At 35.1% G+C, this 17,099-nt stretch overlaps 3 protein-coding genes across 5 annotated transcripts in view; 1 reads left to right on the top strand and 2 right to left on the bottom strand.

The window, feature by feature from the left end:
• The first annotated feature begins 548 nt into the window (after nt 1–548).
• LOC107730652 (transmembrane protein 179-like) lies at nt 549–2,393 on the top strand. The gene is made up of 4 exons (XM_016541514.1): nt 549–565; nt 607–744; nt 965–1,043; nt 1,149–2,393. Exons 1-4 carry the CDS (start codon nt 549–551, stop codon nt 1,353–1,355), a joined length of 441 nt encoding a protein of 146 aa, XP_016397000.1. The 3' UTR covers nt 1,356–2,393.
• Nucleotides 2,394–2,614: 221 nt separating this feature from the next.
• On the bottom strand, nt 2,615–10,583 carry sfxn5b (sideroflexin 5b). Its single transcript, XM_016541517.1, has 14 exons — nt 10,494–10,583; nt 7,914–7,982; nt 7,620–7,697; nt 7,509–7,535; nt 7,377–7,431; nt 6,509–6,534; nt 6,207–6,260; nt 5,867–5,923; nt 5,554–5,619; nt 4,834–4,924; nt 3,950–4,065; nt 3,636–3,721; nt 3,280–3,397; nt 2,615–3,108 (listed from the first exon to the last, which is right to left on the bottom strand). The coding sequence occupies exons 1-14, from the start codon at nt 10,548–10,550 to the stop codon at nt 3,031–3,033; spliced, it is 978 nt and encodes a 325-aa protein (XP_016397003.1). The 5' UTR covers nt 10,551–10,583; the 3' UTR covers nt 2,615–3,030.
• Nucleotides 10,584–13,287: 2,704 nt separating this feature from the next.
• The window catches only part of rab11fip5b (RAB11 family interacting protein 5b (class I)), a 14,992-nt gene continuing 11,180 nt past the window's right edge, over nt 13,288–17,099 (bottom strand). For all 3 annotated transcript variants that reach the window (XM_016541538.1, XM_016541540.1, XM_016541539.1), the window contains 2 exons: nt 15,095–15,239; nt 13,288–14,479 (listed from right to left, as the gene is read on the bottom strand). In XM_016541538.1, coding sequence (XP_016397024.1) covers nt 14,219–14,479; nt 15,095–15,239 — 406 coding nt within the window. In that variant the 3' untranslated portion in view covers nt 13,288–14,218. The remainder of the gene's footprint in view (nt 14,480–15,094; nt 15,240–17,099) is intronic.

Genomic DNA, 17,099 nt, shown 5'->3' with positions numbered 1-17,099 from the left:
TAAAACATTTGAATGCTACATTCGTTAATGGTACAATTACTTACCTATATAACAGCAGAAACTAGTATAGACATATTTTATGAAATAAAATTAAATCAAACCCATGCATTATATAAACTAAAATTAAAATATTATTAAATAATTTTATATATATATATATATATATTCAACTTAATGCTATTCAATATTTGTGTATATCAAAGAAATTAACCTAAATATTTTATATTAGTTCAATATAAATGTTTAATGTAATTATAATAATTATACTTAAACATTTTAAATATATTATTCAATTATTTAATAATGTTTTAATGATTAAATTATATGTTATGTAAAACAATATATTAAAATAAGTACAACATATAATTATGCATTATGCTGTATATATTTTTAAATATAGGCTATTATTCAATAATTTAAGTCTTTTTAATACTTAAATATTAATGAATTATATATATAGAGTGAGAGATTAATATGCTTTTTTTTATTAATGTTTGTGTATATTAAGTAATATTTAAATGAATGTTTTATATAAGGACCAACCTTATATGTATCAAAGTAAATTGTGTGATCCATTGATTTTCATTTTCCCTCATTTTCCTGCAGCACGCTGTTCTCTGCCTTCCTCACGCTACTGTTGAGTCTGTGTGTGCTCTTCCTCTCTGGAGGGGCCAGTGTTACTCTCACCCTGGGCCTGGTGTCCTGGTGCAACACCGTTACAGACCACAACACCAGATCCTACAGGTACACAAAGCTTTAAATCTATAAGCTGATATGAAGATTGTTTGTGTAGCACTTTTCACAATGTTTCAAAGCAGCTTTAGAGAATTGATTAACATAGATTATGGTCTAAAACTATGGTCTAAAAATGCATACTGTTGAATGCACATGTTTCAGGAATGAATGAAATACCTACATAATGTTGTTAAATAGTGATGTATTTAATGATTCTCTGTCTCTGCAGTTGTGCTGAGTCACAGTCCGTTCCTCTTTATCTGGACGTTGAGACATCCTCTTTCTACTCTGAGCTCAATTGTGCGCAGGTAAAAGAGCAACTTGTTTTTCGTTCTGAGATCTGTGGCGCAGTTCAACAAAACATGCATATTTTACATGGTAACGTGTTATCCTAAGTGTGTCTCTCTTTGCAGATCTCTCTGTGGTGTGTAACGGCTCTGTGGTTGGCTCACTCTATTCTGTCCTTCCTGAGGCTCTATCATTCCCACAGTCAGCAGATTAGCGGACCGTGTTTATCCAGGGAGAAGGAACTCCTCCTGGGCCAAACTCAAGTGGAGTGTCCCATTCATCATCCGCATCCACACTCGCACCCTTCACACACTCCCAGTGTTTTTATCTAGCCGTTTATTTAGTGTTCATAGAAGTTGCACTTTGAGGTTGATCTAAGGCCAGTTTTATTGATTGGAAAGAAGCAACAAGAAGACTGGTCCAAGATTAGCGTAAAAGGGAATTTTACTTCTAATCTAAACAGAAAACCCCACACGTCTCATGCATGTTACACAAAGAATAACCTCAGTAATCAGAATTAGCCTGGGTTTTATCTATTCGTTACTTTTTATGCATTTGTTGAGACGTTTTTGTCATGTAGCTTTGTGCTTACATTGAGGTAAAATGTCTTGTGTGCACCCATTTATAACTTTGCCATAAGGATTCTAATATATATATATATATATATATATATTGCACTATTAATGCATTGCTCTTGCATATGCAAGATATCATCTAACTTTATATGTTCAGCCATATAATATAAATTTTATGTGAATGGGAAGGAAAGACTAGCCCGTTGCATGTGCTGAAGTCTGACCCATGATGTTTTGTACTGTGCATGTATACGCATACAGCGTGACTTTTTGCATACTGAATGGTACTGTCACTCAAACCAGACATTCTCTTTCTAATCCGGTGAAGTTTTCTTATATGAAGCTGTTTGTGTTGATGCAAGCTCCTGGTTTAAAATCTACTTTTGTTGGATGTTGCATTGCTTAATTTATGTGATGAAAATTCAGAGACGAGGAGAAGCTGGAAAAACATGAGATGGAATGTCAAGAATGTTGCTCATCCTTTTTGAATCCTGAACCTTTGACCTGGAGGATTGTTGTGAAACACAAACAGCTGAATAAGAAGCAGGAGGGAAATGAGAGAGAAATGTTCATTTATGGCTTGGAAATGTGACGATGCTTGTGTTTTATACTGCTGTTTGTATCCATTATGTCCTATTTATAAGCGCTTCTCACTTGAGTAAAGGTAATAGAACATGGTGTCTTGATATTAAGTTGATGAACTTTGTTGTATTTTTTTAAACAAAATAATTACTAAACTAAAATATTCAAACTTAAATGGCAAAATCATGGTAAAAGCGAACAGAGCAAACAAAAGAAAATATATTTATCAAAACTGTTATTAAACAAATTAATTAAATGTTAATACCAGACCATAAAAAAATACTCATTGTTTAAACAGAACACATAGTCTCAAAAATAGTACAATTTAGTCAAACATATATTTGTGTCAATATTGCAATAGATATATTTTAAAAAAGTTAATACTTAAGGACGAAAACTCTGTACAAGTGCACATAATACAACAAGTAATTACATTTTGTCTGGAATTTGGAAAATATTAAGTGTGACATGCAACTAAACCGTTAATTGCAATTACATTTTCATTAAAGTGCATTCACTGACCATATAATAGAATAATTTAAAATTTAAAGCAGCACCTAACTACTCCCATAATTAGTTTGATCAACATGAATATAATATTTATTAATATATAAAATCATTTAATATAAGGCATTGTTTCCTCCCTGTCATAATTGTCAGTAAAATGGTAAATACAGTAATTATTACTTTATAAACAGTTCTGTAAACCTGATAAATGGCTCAGTAGTTAAGGAAAAGGTTAGCTGGTTACTATTGCTTGGAATGCATTTTTCTCCTCAATACTGTTTGCACCTGTTATGCTACACGTCCTTGGCAATCTTAGACAGCTGAGAAACTTCTTTCTCTTTCATCACAGTCCCTTGTTGTAAGTCAGCACCTTGCAATCCGTTGCCATGGCAATTTCCGGCTCAAGGTGAGATGCCTCGATCTGTGAGGAGCAAAGAACGATTAGCAAGCAATTCCCTGCTAAAATAGTTATTATTCAAAGCACACACACACGAAAAGATTAATGGCAAGAGGTCGACAGACAATTAAAACTGCTGCAGCAATTGTTTGCAGTAGAGGAAGAGGGGAAATGATGCAGGTATTGCTGCAGTACCTCTGACATCTGTGGGAAGAGACTGATAGCCAGCGGCAAGGACAGACCAAAGACGGCCAGACATACTAAACTGTGCACAGGCAGCATCATTCTGCGATGGGCCTGCATCAGAGGAAGCCTGGTCGAGGACAGTAAGAACAGACTCTCATGACTGTGCTTTTGTAGCTATTAAACTATAATTGAATTATCATTTAAAGAATTAATTACAAGTAAAATTGTAATTCATTCATAATTATAATTAATAATATATTTATAATGTTTATAACATAATGAATTATTATTAATTATAATTAATAAAAATGTTTTCCCATCCAGGAATGAATTTAAATGCAACTGAAGCAAAAATAACTCCATACTTTTCCAAGAAGGCCATTATTATTGGTGGAAGGACAAAGATTGGCAGTGGTAGCGCTACTCGCGTTAGTGCGGTTTCTATCAGTGCCTGATAAAAAAAAATAAAAAAAGCATACAAATAGAAAGTCAATTTATGAACAAAGGGAAAGAACTACTTTTGTAAATTCATGTAACAACATGGCTAGTAAGAATACAATTTTGACTATTTATAATTATGACTAGCTTTACTTGCATTGATTTGAAAATAAAACCATTAAAAAAAAAACTATCAACAAACTGAAGTGGGGAGTCCCAACTGTAATACTAACATACGCACATGTTTGGCAGCTATCCGTGAGGATCCCACTACATTCCCGTTGCTGTCTAGCACATCTATTCCCTCAGACAGCTCACTGTGTCTCATTAGAGCCACGTTACAGATGTTTGCACTGGCTGAGAAGTAAAACATACACACATCTTAATGATGAGCATCCATGCTAAACAAAACATGACATCTAGTTTCTGTGAAAGGTCATTTCGTCTTAATATAGTTTGCACCGCATAGATAGGTGAAAATAACCTGATGTAATATCCTTCTGATGTGTGTCTATTATTTTAAGAATTCACAGTTGAATCTGCAATGTACTTGATTAAAACATAGTTTGGGGTCAGTATGATTTAAATAAATTATTACTTTTAATCAGCAAGGATGCATTAAACTGATCATAAGCTGTTCTAATAATAATGTTCTTATTTTAAAATGTTTAATTTAAAAAAAAAATGCATCATAGTTTCTACTAAAATATTAAGCAATGAAACGGTTTTCAAAATTGACAATAATAAGAAATGTTGTTTGTGCATCAAATCAGCATATCTGAATGATTTCTGAAGGATCATGTGACAGTGAAGAAATGGCTGCTGAAAATTCAGCTTTTCAATCACAGGAATAAATTACACTTTAAAATTAATAAAAAAGAAAACAGTTAAATTTAAATTGTAATGATATTTCACAATATTACTAATTTACTGTATCATGGATCAAATAAATCAGTTGTGGGCACAAGAGAATTCTTTCAAAAACATTCAAACAAAATCTTACTGACTACAAACTTTTGAATAGTAGTGTGTGTTATGCTTTCATACTGACAGCAGGGGGAGCTTCACACAATACAGAGTGAGGGACTGAGTCAAGCAATATACTGTATCTGTGTACAGACATACCTACAGCAGGGAAGGGGATAAACCTCTGTATGAACAGTCTGGTGGCAGGGTTAAATTTGCTGGATTTCTCAATAAGTACATTCAGTCCCACCTACAGTAAAACAGAATATTACAGGGGTATTTAAATAAGATTTACAAGTTAAAGGGGTCATATGATGTTGCTAAAAAGAACATTATTTTATATATATATATTTGGTGTAACGAAATGTGTTTATGCGGTTTAAGGTTAAAAAAACACATTATTTTCTACATACTGTACATTATTGTTGCTCCTCTATGCCCCGCCTTTTTGAAACGCATCGATTTTTACAAAGCTCATCGGTCTGAAAAGCGAGGTGCAGTGTTGTAAATACAACTTAACCACTGATTTCTAGTCGTGTCCTCTTTTGGAAGGCCAAACAAAGTATCGCTTTCACAACGAAACACAGTGTCACACAAGGCGGCCTAGAGTGAGCGGCGGCCGGTGGGCTTGAGAACGGCGCAGCTGGCGGATTCGACGAAGGAGGCTTGTGGCAACCACATGTGACGACCCCGGGCTGGACTAAAACATTTTATAATCATAAATAAATGTTCTTAAAAATTATTTTCATATCAAGCATTAGACATTTTAAGGGGGCAAACATTTATACACCACTTATTTAGAGGTCATGACACAATGACAAGCATTTACATTACATTTTTTTTTTAATCTCAAACAAAACTTGCACATCACTGACTTACTGCAATAGAAACAGCACTGGTGACGGCACCCACATATCCCTGAATAAACTTTGAGGTTGGTGTTGGCTAAACATAAAATTGGGGGAAAAAACAATTATCAACATCCAGGTGCAGCAAATGTACCACAGACCATTGTGCAATGAAAAAACACTCAGAGGTCGTGAACCACAGTCAGATGAAGAACAGATGTCTGGCCCTCAGGACACAACAATGATCATTCAAATGGAATCGAGTAGAAGGAACGCTTCACTGAATGACCATAGTTAAAACCTCAAAAACCTGACCTGATTTAAAAGAATGTTTCTGACTGTACCTTTGTGGCATTGCGGTTGGCGTAGTTCACACAAGCGTTGTGACTCTGGTTAAGCCACTGTAGGAGAGAAATTCCTGATTAGCCTGACAATCACTTGAATTATTGGTTGATTATTGTTGAATTCCTCTTTCAAATAATGATGATTGATTTTATTTTCTATGAAGTCAGCTTCTGGTAAAAGTCAAATATATATACAGGAAATCTAATCAATTAGGACTACTTTAGTCTGATATTTATTTCTAACTGTAAAACAGAGGCTGTTGGGATACTGACGATGCAGAGCCAGCCTTTAGGCTTCCTGGCACTGAGGCACTCAAATGATGGGAACAAGCCACTCTACCTGCCAGAACACCGTAGAGGCCAAAGTCTGGTTTGGAAGGAGAAGACCAACAACCTGCAAGAGAGTATACAGCATGCTGGGTATACAGCAATACGCTGGTTAATAATTTACACCTATCTATAGAAACAAAGGTTTATTACAGACTTTAGAAACTCAATACAGATTTCAACACCTCTTATGCTTAGAGGATTTGGATGTGTCAACACTGGATGCATAATGATTGGCAAGGCTTCCTTCTCTCATATTTGCTCTGTCTGTGTGGCACTTTGATTTTTTTTTTTATAAGCAAACAGAAGACTTACGATTGGCGTTCCAAATGGCACATAGCCTGTGAAATGCATCCAGATAAGAGAAAGAGCAACAACAAATTAGAACTCAGAAATCAGAACAGAGTATAAATAACCTCTATGGCTCTCCTCACCTCATTTGCATTTGTCTGAATATGTATTACTTTATGTTTAAACAATGTTAGTATGGTGCAATTCTATTATTAATTTCATGGCATGACCAAACTGCTGCACACATGCATAAATAATCACTGTTTTTGGGTGTACACATCCAGAATGACATCTATAATACACATCTTATTATATTATATTAATTATTAATTATAACTTTCTATATAATTGCAATGTTTTTAAAAGAAGTCTCTTATGCTGACCAAGGCTGCATTTATTTGATCAAAAACTGAATTGTAAAAATAGTAATATTATGAAATATAACATTTTAAAATATAATTGATTTCTATGATAGCAAAGCAGAATTTTCTGCAGCCATTACTCCAGGCTTCAGTATCACATGCTTCAGAAATCCTTCTTATTATTTCTTATTATTACCAATGCAGAAAACATCTGTGCTGCTGCTTAATATTTTGTGGAAACTGTGATACATTTTTTTTCAAGATTCTTTGATGAATCAACAGTTCAAAAGAACAGCATTCATTTACAATATAATTTTTTTTTCTAACAGTGTAAAAGTCTTTACTGACATTTTTGATCAATTTAATGTATCCTTATATTTATATATATGTACGGATCCTGAATAATATGTATTAATTTCTGTCAAAAAATTATTGTACTGACACCAAAGTTATGTTTGTGTATACAGGGATTAGTAAGATTATTTTCTTTTATATTATTTAAATTCTTCTAACCCTCTCTATGCTCTTACCTGACATGCGGAAAGGCATGAAGATTTTTTCACCGGTGTCGGGGTGAATGATGGCCTGAAAGGAGACGAGTCAGTGACTGTAAATCCAACCATCATTTAAAAGTGACAGTGAACAATGACCACAAGACTCACCTGCTTCACCTTCTGAGCCTCCCAGAGCTGAACACAAAACACAAATTGTTATAAAACACTGCACTACATGTACTATACATAAGTTATCTGTTGAGACATCCAAGATTTCACCTGGTGATCTGTAATTCCTGGAGGAAGATTCCCTTGCTTGAAATCATCCAGGAGTTTGATACATTCTTTTAAACGACTCTATAAAAATAAAACAGAAATCCAAAAGTAATATAGGACTACAGGATTCAACTCATCCAAAATGTTTCATTAGTTGATAGGAATTAACATTCATTCTTTATAGATGTGACATAATTACAGTATATAAAAGAAAGGAAAGATCATTGTAGGGTAAAAATAATGCAACTCACTGATTAATTCACCACAATTACTATAACACAGACAAGATTTCCATACCTCTGTCACAAACAAAGTGGAAGGATCGATGATATCAATGAAATGTCTCAACCTGCCAAGAAATGTGCTCTGAGGAAGAAAAACATTCCTTCAGTTTCACAAGCTTACATTCTTAGTCAGAACCTAAGATAAAGAAAAGATGCAAACAGGACAACCTACTCACAGCACAAACCAAAACATGATTAAAACTAGCTGTTTTGTACCTTAAATTGTCAAGAGCTGTTCTAATTTTAGTTTAGAGTTAGACTAAAATATTTTAGGGCTGCAATGACAACGCACTGACAGGTTGTGCAGAATTTGCTCAAAGAAGCGACGACTGCCTGCATCAACATTCCCACTGTCTCTGAACCCCGGGCAGCAATGCAAGCGGTTTTCTGAGAGCCAACTGTTTCAGAGGCCCGATGGTTGAGCATGCCAAGGTTTTTTTTGGCAAAGAACACTGTGTAAAAAAGCAGCTTCAATCAACTGCATCTAAATTATTTATCCAGGGACAAGGCAAAAAAAAAAAAAAAAAGCTGAAATCTGTTTTATCTTACAATATATGGTGAAGAGAGCAAGAAAAATCGGCTGATCTGACTTCGCTCAGCTAATAATGTTATTTCTGGGCTACATACACTTGCTTCAAAGCTGTTGCAGAGAGCCATGTGAGCACATGTCTGCTGGAGAAGACTTGTTAATTATGCATGTGTTTCTGCTCCCCAGAGAATATGCAACACAGTTAGCAGAGATGGAGCAGGAAGAAAATATAGCCTACACCCATATCCTTAAGATGCATTGATTTCACCTAAAAACAGCAGCAACAAAAAAAGATCACTGTCTGCATTAGTCACATGCACATGTACAGGATTTTGCCATAAAACCAGTTAGATTTAGATTCAATCTCAACAGAAAGTGATGATAAAGACAGGGACAGACCCAATGAACAAAGGCAAAAGACTTTATATTAGCATATATATTTTCAGAAAAAACCTGGACCAGCTTGTCAGCGGGGCAGTGATCTTTTGTTTGGTTGTATTCCCCAAAGCAGACTCATTTGGGCAGCATATGGCATAATAATCAGATGAAACTCATGATTGCACCAAAAAGAACACTAAAGTATTTCATTTGGATGCATTCAGAGCATCCAAGACTAACAAAGGGAAGGCAGATTATACCTCACCATTCTGCCCTCTATTAAAGACAGTGTAAATGTAAGGTTTTCTTAGATTAACAGCGCCGCATTTCAAACAACTCACCATGCTATAACAGTGTGAACTCACCCCTAACAAACTAAGAGAAAGACACTGATGACTGACATGCTTGATTTCAGAGTGCATGTTAACCCATTCAGACAAAGTGAGTGGAGAATTGGAAAGAAAAAAAATCTTCTTTTCAAATGAAGTATTGCAGTCATCATATCATACTGAACAGTAATGTACATTGTAATGGACAGTGGGTCTCAATGTAAGCAAGAGCTGTACTCTATATACAACTGCAAGACTGACACATGATTTCAGTAACAATCATCTGCAAATGTTGTCCAATCTTCCAAATTAAATGAAATTATTTTTTGTTTTTAAAGATTTTACACTGTTTTACGCATTTACAACATTTAACAACATTTAAAAAATCTTAATATATATTTTTTAGAACATTTAAGTATTCAGAAATCAATTCAAAATTACTGAATTCAAGCTTTTAGTCTATTAATATACATATATTAGAAAATAACTTCTAAAACAACCTAAATCTACTATAATTCTGTATTTACATTTTTTTTTTTTAAGTGAATCAGATCATGAATGATTATCCATTTGTTGTTTAGAACCAATATGGACATCAGAACTACCTATTAAAACATTACACAGTATATACACAGTATAAATAAATTGGTCATATTTTTGATTGCATGGAACATAATTCGGGTCTGAACGAGTTAATTATGATGACCGCGGTGTTTCCATGGAGGCAACAGAACTTAAATAGATGGTCATTCATTTGACCGACACGAGCGCGTGAAATCTCACAGATAACACAATTGATGAGACAATTATTTGCATTCGTTCAGCAAAAGCAGGTCCTATTTCAAAAGGCAAAACGGAATATCTGAGTCCATCCGATGTATAACCACATTTGTTTTAGGAAACAAACAAAACACGGAGGACAGGCAGTTTTTTTCAGCTTTTTAGAAAAATTATGAACTTTGATAATGTCCCGCGAAATCACTCCCACGTAATACAAAAATAAAAGTGACCAGTGAAATCAACAGCTTAAAAAAACAATCCTGTCCTACTCATTTCCTGCTATTTGCATATAAAAAGAAAAGCTGTTGGGCATGCATCTAATGCTTTAGGGCTTTCGAATATAACGGTGCTACCAAAACCTCTGTTACGTTCATCACGAGCAATTGCATCGGCCAGTTATAATGCGGTGAAGCAACGAAAAGACACAACGCAAAAAAGCGTGAGAAATGGGTGACTTTCGCAGTACAGTGCTGGAGCAAAGCAAAGGTATCTCTACACACATATGTTGTTTATCAACGCCCATCCATCAAAGATGCCCAGACAAAAATGCACTTTAACATCGCGGAAAACTCTTTACCTGCTCGTAACGCGGTTTTCCCAGCTGAAACACCGGACAAGACGCAGATTCCGCCATCTCCGCAGCGGTGAGTGATTTTAAATAATAAAAAGGTCCATGAGACGGAATTTGTAAGAATAGTCAACTCGAGTACGAAACTAGTGAAGCAATAGCTCGCAGGGGTTCATGGGAAGTGTAGTTTCCTGTTGAACTCGAGACAAAACAGATCGCAGAGCACATTCCACACCCATCACAATTACAAAAGTCTGAAAGATTTACATCACAAAATATTTTTTTCCACAGTATTTTTAAAACTCTGCTGACTTCGGACAACTTTGAAGTTGAGCAAAATAATTTGCATCTAAAAAATTACCATGGTTTGCACCAAATATACATTGTAACCATAAAAATACATATCCATAAACAATTAAATGAATGATTCTAAAATATATTTTTGTTAAAACAATACAAATCTTGAATGGTTCAGACCAATCATAAATTATAATAATATCTCTTAAATAATTTTAACCATTCATGAGATGATTTGGATGATAAATTATGCCACCTAGCAGACAGCATTTAGGATAAGTGTGTGATTGGATGGTACACTGCAAGTAATAAACAAATATTAATTAATCGTTCAGATCTGATGAATTAACTCCACGTGTCATGCATGTGCATATATAGGCTATCCGAACCATAACCACAGATATTGTGGGGGTGTTTAGACCAATATTCAGATATTAAATGTTCCACCCCCAGTCCTAAATATGAGGATTATGTAATAGAAAAGGTCACTGAAGGTGCAGAAAACATCTCCCTGCCACTTACAAAATACTATATCTTGAATAATTAAATAAATAGTCAATCTTGAATAATCGCATTTAGGAGATGTGATTGATTTATAATTCACAATTAATTGTATCATATATGAATCATAAAAATAACCTTATCAGACAAATAAATGTTGTTGAGTGATGTTAGTTTGGTTTAAAATAAACATATTTTCTCTTGTTTCTCTCTTAAAACAGTATAGCCTTTTAACACTGTGCCAATCAAGCCTATAGTCAGGACATAACTACATTTAGGGAATATTCTTTGTTCCACCACAGATAATTAACCAAGAATGAAAATGAGTTTCCTCTATCTTCATAGTAATTGTTAAAGATCAAATTTGCATTACTGTGGCATTTTAATGTTAAAAAAGTCATTGCCATTTGACACTGAGCCCAAAAAATGCAAGCAGAGAGACTGTCAGTTTGAGCTTTGATTCCCACAACATTAATATTTCATGAATCCCATCTGCGCATTTTGCTGCTGTTATGAATCAGTTAAGTGTAAACTTTTATATATGTACAATTCCTAATGTACTTTTTACCTATAGACTGTTTTTATGCAATATATAAAATTTTGCTACTATTAAAATTTTGTCTAACGTTTACAAACTGGGCTAAGCACAAAGTACAATTAATAATCTTAAAAAGCGCGGCAGTGCCACCCAGCGGCAATTAATTATAGCACTACTGTGACTGTTGAACCACCATACTGTTCAGCTGTAAATCTCATAAACCTATACAGGTCAATTATGTAAAGAATTCAAACAAAAACACGACAAATGATTTTATAACTTTATTTTCAAATAACTTTGAAAATGAAGCTGTATGAAATAATTTGCAATAAATAAAACAAAATAAGAAAATACAAATGTGAATGTATGTTGTAAATAAATCCACAGAGGCACATTGCAAAATGGTGATCAAAAGGCAAAACGAATCAACAACAATCACATTGATACATGGTTCTTTCCTGCAACACATGGGGAAACACAGAGCGAGCGTAACTCGAACTAAAAAAAGTTGAATTTTATTTAGGATGTATAGTTGGTGAAATACAAATAATTTTGATGCACCGAGTCAACAAAATTAACAGGAACCCTGTATTTTCTTTACGTCCAATACTGAGACATAGAACTGATGTTCTTGTGTGACAGAATCTCACATCATTTTCATCAGCAGAATAAATGAAACATCAACCAAACAAACCACTGAATATAAATGAATAAAAAAAAAAAAATCACATGTATTGTAACTTTAAAGAAAAACAGAACAAAAACAATGGTATAAGACACAATCAGAATGAATATAAGAGAAAATCATAAAGCCACTCTAACACAATGAAGTTACAATGCAGGAAAACACAAACAAAAGATCTTTGTTTAACTTCAAAAAAGCATCGCTTTTGTGGTTTAGAAAGCATAGGCATTTGCATATCACTAAATTTGCTACTTTAGCAATGATCCAAGTATGCTGCAGTGCTAAGGCTTTATTAATATATTTTGTGTAGCATATACTTAAGCTACAGCGTAGCAGGTTGTTTTGCATAGCTTACACGTTTGCAGAGGCATATTTTGTGCGAGTGCTTGATGGAAGTGAGCATGCACTGATATCAGCAGTTTCTATGTGGCAAAGCTGACTGGCTCAACGGTTTTGAATAATGTGCATTAAGGTGCTTTTAAAGCTATCAAGTAGTAAGATATTTATTTACATTTACATATTATTATTGAAAGCAATATTTTACATCAACTTTGACAAGGTGTATTAGGCTACATATATTATGTATTAAACATTACTAATGTTTCTAAATCTCTGGATTCATATCGAACAGTGTTTTAATAACATGTGAACACAAAGTCAAGCTGAAACAATATTTTCTTGAGATATGGACAGGACTGAGATATGGAAGGTTGACACATTATTTGAGAAGTTTCAGGGGTTTTTTAGTATAATTTTATGATTTTGTGTAGCATATACTTAAGCTACAGCGTAGCAGGTTGTTTTGCATAGCTTACACGTTTGCAGAGGCATATTTTGTGCGAGTGCTTGATGGAAGTGAGCATGCACTGATATCAGCAGTTTCTATTTGGCAAAGCTGACTGGCTCAACAGTTTTGAATAATGTACATTAAGGTGCTTTTAAAGCTATCAAGTAGTAAGATATTTATTTACATTTACATATTATTATTGAAAGCAATATTTTACATCAACTTTGACAAGGTGTATTAGGCTACATATATTATGTATTAAACATTACTAATGTTTCTAAATCTCTGGATTCATATCGAACAGTGTTTTAATAACATGTGAATACAAAGTCAAGCTGAAACAATATTTTCTTGAGATATGGACAGGACTGAGATATGGAAGGTTGACACATTATTTGAGAAGTTTCAGGGTTTTTTTAGTATAATTTTATGATTTTGTTCTAAATACTTCCAATTATGAGGAAAGAAGAGTGTTAAAGTGACATTTAAAGAAGTCAATTAATAAAGGCAGTGCTTTTTTACTTGTATTTGTGGATCTTCATAAATTTAGAGACATTTTGCTTGACATTTTGGTACACTGATGCATCAAGATCCCAGATCTTCTTATTTCCTATTACCAAAATTAGTGTATTTATGAATAGGAAGACATATTTGTGTAGATTCTATGAATATTTACATCTACATGAAATCAACAAAATCTAATTGTACATCCTTTTTTTTTTTTTCTTTTACTTTTAACCACTGCCTTGTGCTCATAGCATGACTAGTAGTAAGCTAAACGTCAATGGATGTGGATTTGGAAATCCAGTAAGCATGCAAAGCTTTATCGTGTCTATGTGAATCTGGCAGTTTTGAAATTTAATGGAGCATCACAAATGGCTTTCGATCAATATGAGGTGTTCTTGGGATGGAGCAGGTCACTGTAGTCATTTTGGCCTGCCGCGTACCTGCAGCAAGGTCGGCGTCTGTTCCATGATGCGCACCAGCAGCTTGTCAATGTAGTCCTCCAGGTCTCTGACCTGAATCTTCATCTTCTTCAGTTCGGCCTCACGTTTCTCCAATAATGCCACCAGCACCTCAGTTTCAGCCTGCTGCTTCTTGACGTCCATTTCCTGCTGAAGCAGCAGAGCTATCAGCTCCATGTTGGTCAGGTTCTGGTACTGAGTCCGAGCCTCCATCAGAGCCAGCTGCACAGGAAACAGGTACAGTCATGTTTACAAGAGAAAAACAGTACTGAGGTACTTACTGTATGTCATGTAGAGCATGATGAACCAAAACTACTTTATTAAATGCTTCAGCTGATCTTTGATCACTTGTGCGCTCTTTCAATATCTTTATAGTGCAATCAGCACAAGTCCATATTCATTTTAATGAGACTCTAAATAACCTCTCAGATCAATATGCTTGTTTCAGTGTCTGCTTGTAATCTGTTTGCTGATTAAATTTTTCCAGAACCTGGGCCAAAGCGTGTCTTCCAGCTACTTTAAAGTTCTATGAAATGTTAGCCATTTCACTAACCAGCCTAATTTAGACCAATGTTCAAAATGACTGACAAGCGAAAAAAGTTTTCTGATGGTCTAAACCAGGGTTTTTTCAAATTCTGTATGCCACGGACCATTACATTTGATGTCTGTCTTTACATGTTAGGAAGGGTATCATTTACTTGCATGCATAAAGACCAGTTTTACTGTGTGTGAAAAAAAAAGATTTGTTAAAAAGTTGAATATGAATAAAATTCTATATTTTAGAAGGAAGTGCTATTAGATTAAACATCGCTTACAGCAGCTTTAAACTTCCAGTACCTGGTTTTTCTCATCCTCAGCAGTGTTTGGTGGTGCTGATCGTCCTGGGCTGATGGTGAACTTGAGTTTCTCCAGCACGGAGCGGCTTTCAGGTTTCTTCTCTCCATGCAGAGATGTGTTGGTCAAGGGCTTCACCGGGTGAGGGCTGTACAGTGGTGCAAAAGGAGATAAATTAAGTATTTACATTGACCAAGGCATTTCATCATGGTTTAATTGGTACTTTGTAAGCATCCTTTTCTTTAAGCCACTTTAAATCTCATATTTATTCACTTCCTGATGAGTTAGTATAGCAAAAGCAACAGCGCATAGTTGAGGAAGCAATGGTTAAAAGTAACGAAAAACAACAATTTTATCACTCATTGTTGCTCTTTCATAACTCAGGAGATGCCGAAGTTCTTAGTTAGCTTTCATTTAAGCATAAACTTGTTTGGAGATCTTCTCTTTGCAGTGTTGTTATTGTTAACTAAAAGTTACTTATATCATTAAAAATTGTTTTCATTAATTGAAATAAGGTGAAATAACTATAAATATTAGATGTGAAATAGAACAAAAAAAAAATTGCCTCAGCAACTAACTGAAAAAGTACTGAAACTACTGAAACAAAAGTGAAATATATACATAAACTGAAGTCCGTCGGATAAATAAAAGTTTGACAGAAATTGTTTTAGTCACTTCTAAAAAGTTTTTTCTCAAGTCTCAAGCAATTTAATATCAATACTGACTAGGATGCACTTTGAGAAGCATCTTGTTTATGAATTTTGTCTCTTTGGGTACTAACAAACAGGTCAATCAGACCTCATAATGACACAGTCTACATAGTAATCAAACCTGTCGTGAACACTAGCTGCATACAATACAACTGTCATATAACTTTAGACTATTTCCATATGGTTAGTTACCTCTACAAGAAAATGTGTTACTACCAAAACAGAATGAAAACTGAAAGAAGCAATATAAAAGCAAAGATGAAAAATGAAAGAACTAAAAGGAATGCAGCATGATCAAACCAGGAGGAAAGGTAATAAGAGATGGTGCCAGAAAAATGCACACACATTTGTCAAAGTCCAAATTATAGCAAGCTGTGAGTGCAAAAACAAAGTTTGTTCTAGGCCAACATATGTGAGAGCATTTATGAGCCTGTCTTAGTGCACCTGCTGTGAGAGAGAATAAGGTAATTTCTCAGGTGAGAGCAGAGGTGAGTGCGCTTTTAAAGGCAGTGAGGTCTCACCTGCTCTCCTCATGGGGCAGGAGGACGTTAGCTGGCTGTTTCTCCTCAGGTGAGAGGGAGAGCGGTGCATCAACATGGGGCTGGGCTGTGGAGGAGCATGTGGAACCCATGCTGGGCAACTCGTTTGGGGGGTTCGCAGGAAGGGAAGGGTCAGGGCAGAGACAGGAATTAGTACCAGCTAATGGGGTGGGTGAAGGGGAAGGATCATGCAAAATGAGGTCTGATGTAGGATGAGGAGAGCCTGGGAGTGAATCGGCACCCGAGACAGTTTTGGGTGAGCCTGTGGTTGAGCGCGGTCTGATGCGGGCTGATCTGACTTCCGTTTTATAGGGGCTTCTGGAGTTTCTTGGGGCTACTCTAGCGTGCAAGTCCTCAAAGCTTATTTGTTCTTCCAGTGTTGAACAAGATTCCTCGACCTTGTTGTTCTTTAAGAAGCAGACTTCAGAGTTCAGGTTACCTTCTGTTAAATGATTATGCTCCTTATCATTGTGCGAAGTGAGCAAGTCATTGCCTTCCGCTAACTCTTGTTTGATTTGCATGGTCACAGTGTTGTCTTTGCTTGAGCATGTTTGAGTGATCACAGTGATCTCTTTGTTGAGGAGAACGTCAGCCACGTTGTAAGACTCACAGTTTGAAGCAGTGTTTTGGTGTTCACAAGTGTCGACTTTATGTCCTCCCAGTTCTTCACTAGATCTCTCAAAAGGTGACGAGCCATGATTATGGTTTTGTGAGTCAGACAAATATGATGTGATATTACTACGGGTGTTTTTTGGTGGA

Source organism: Sinocyclocheilus rhinocerous, unplaced genomic scaffold, assembly GCF_001515625.1.
Source record: "Sinocyclocheilus rhinocerous isolate Xijiao unplaced genomic scaffold, SAMN03320098_v1.1 scaffold308, whole genome shotgun sequence".
Taxonomy (NCBI): domain Eukaryota; kingdom Metazoa; phylum Chordata; class Actinopteri; order Cypriniformes; family Cyprinidae; genus Sinocyclocheilus; species Sinocyclocheilus rhinocerous.
Note: the sequence above shows the minus strand (reverse complement) of the source record. Positions and strands in the feature narration are given on the sequence as shown.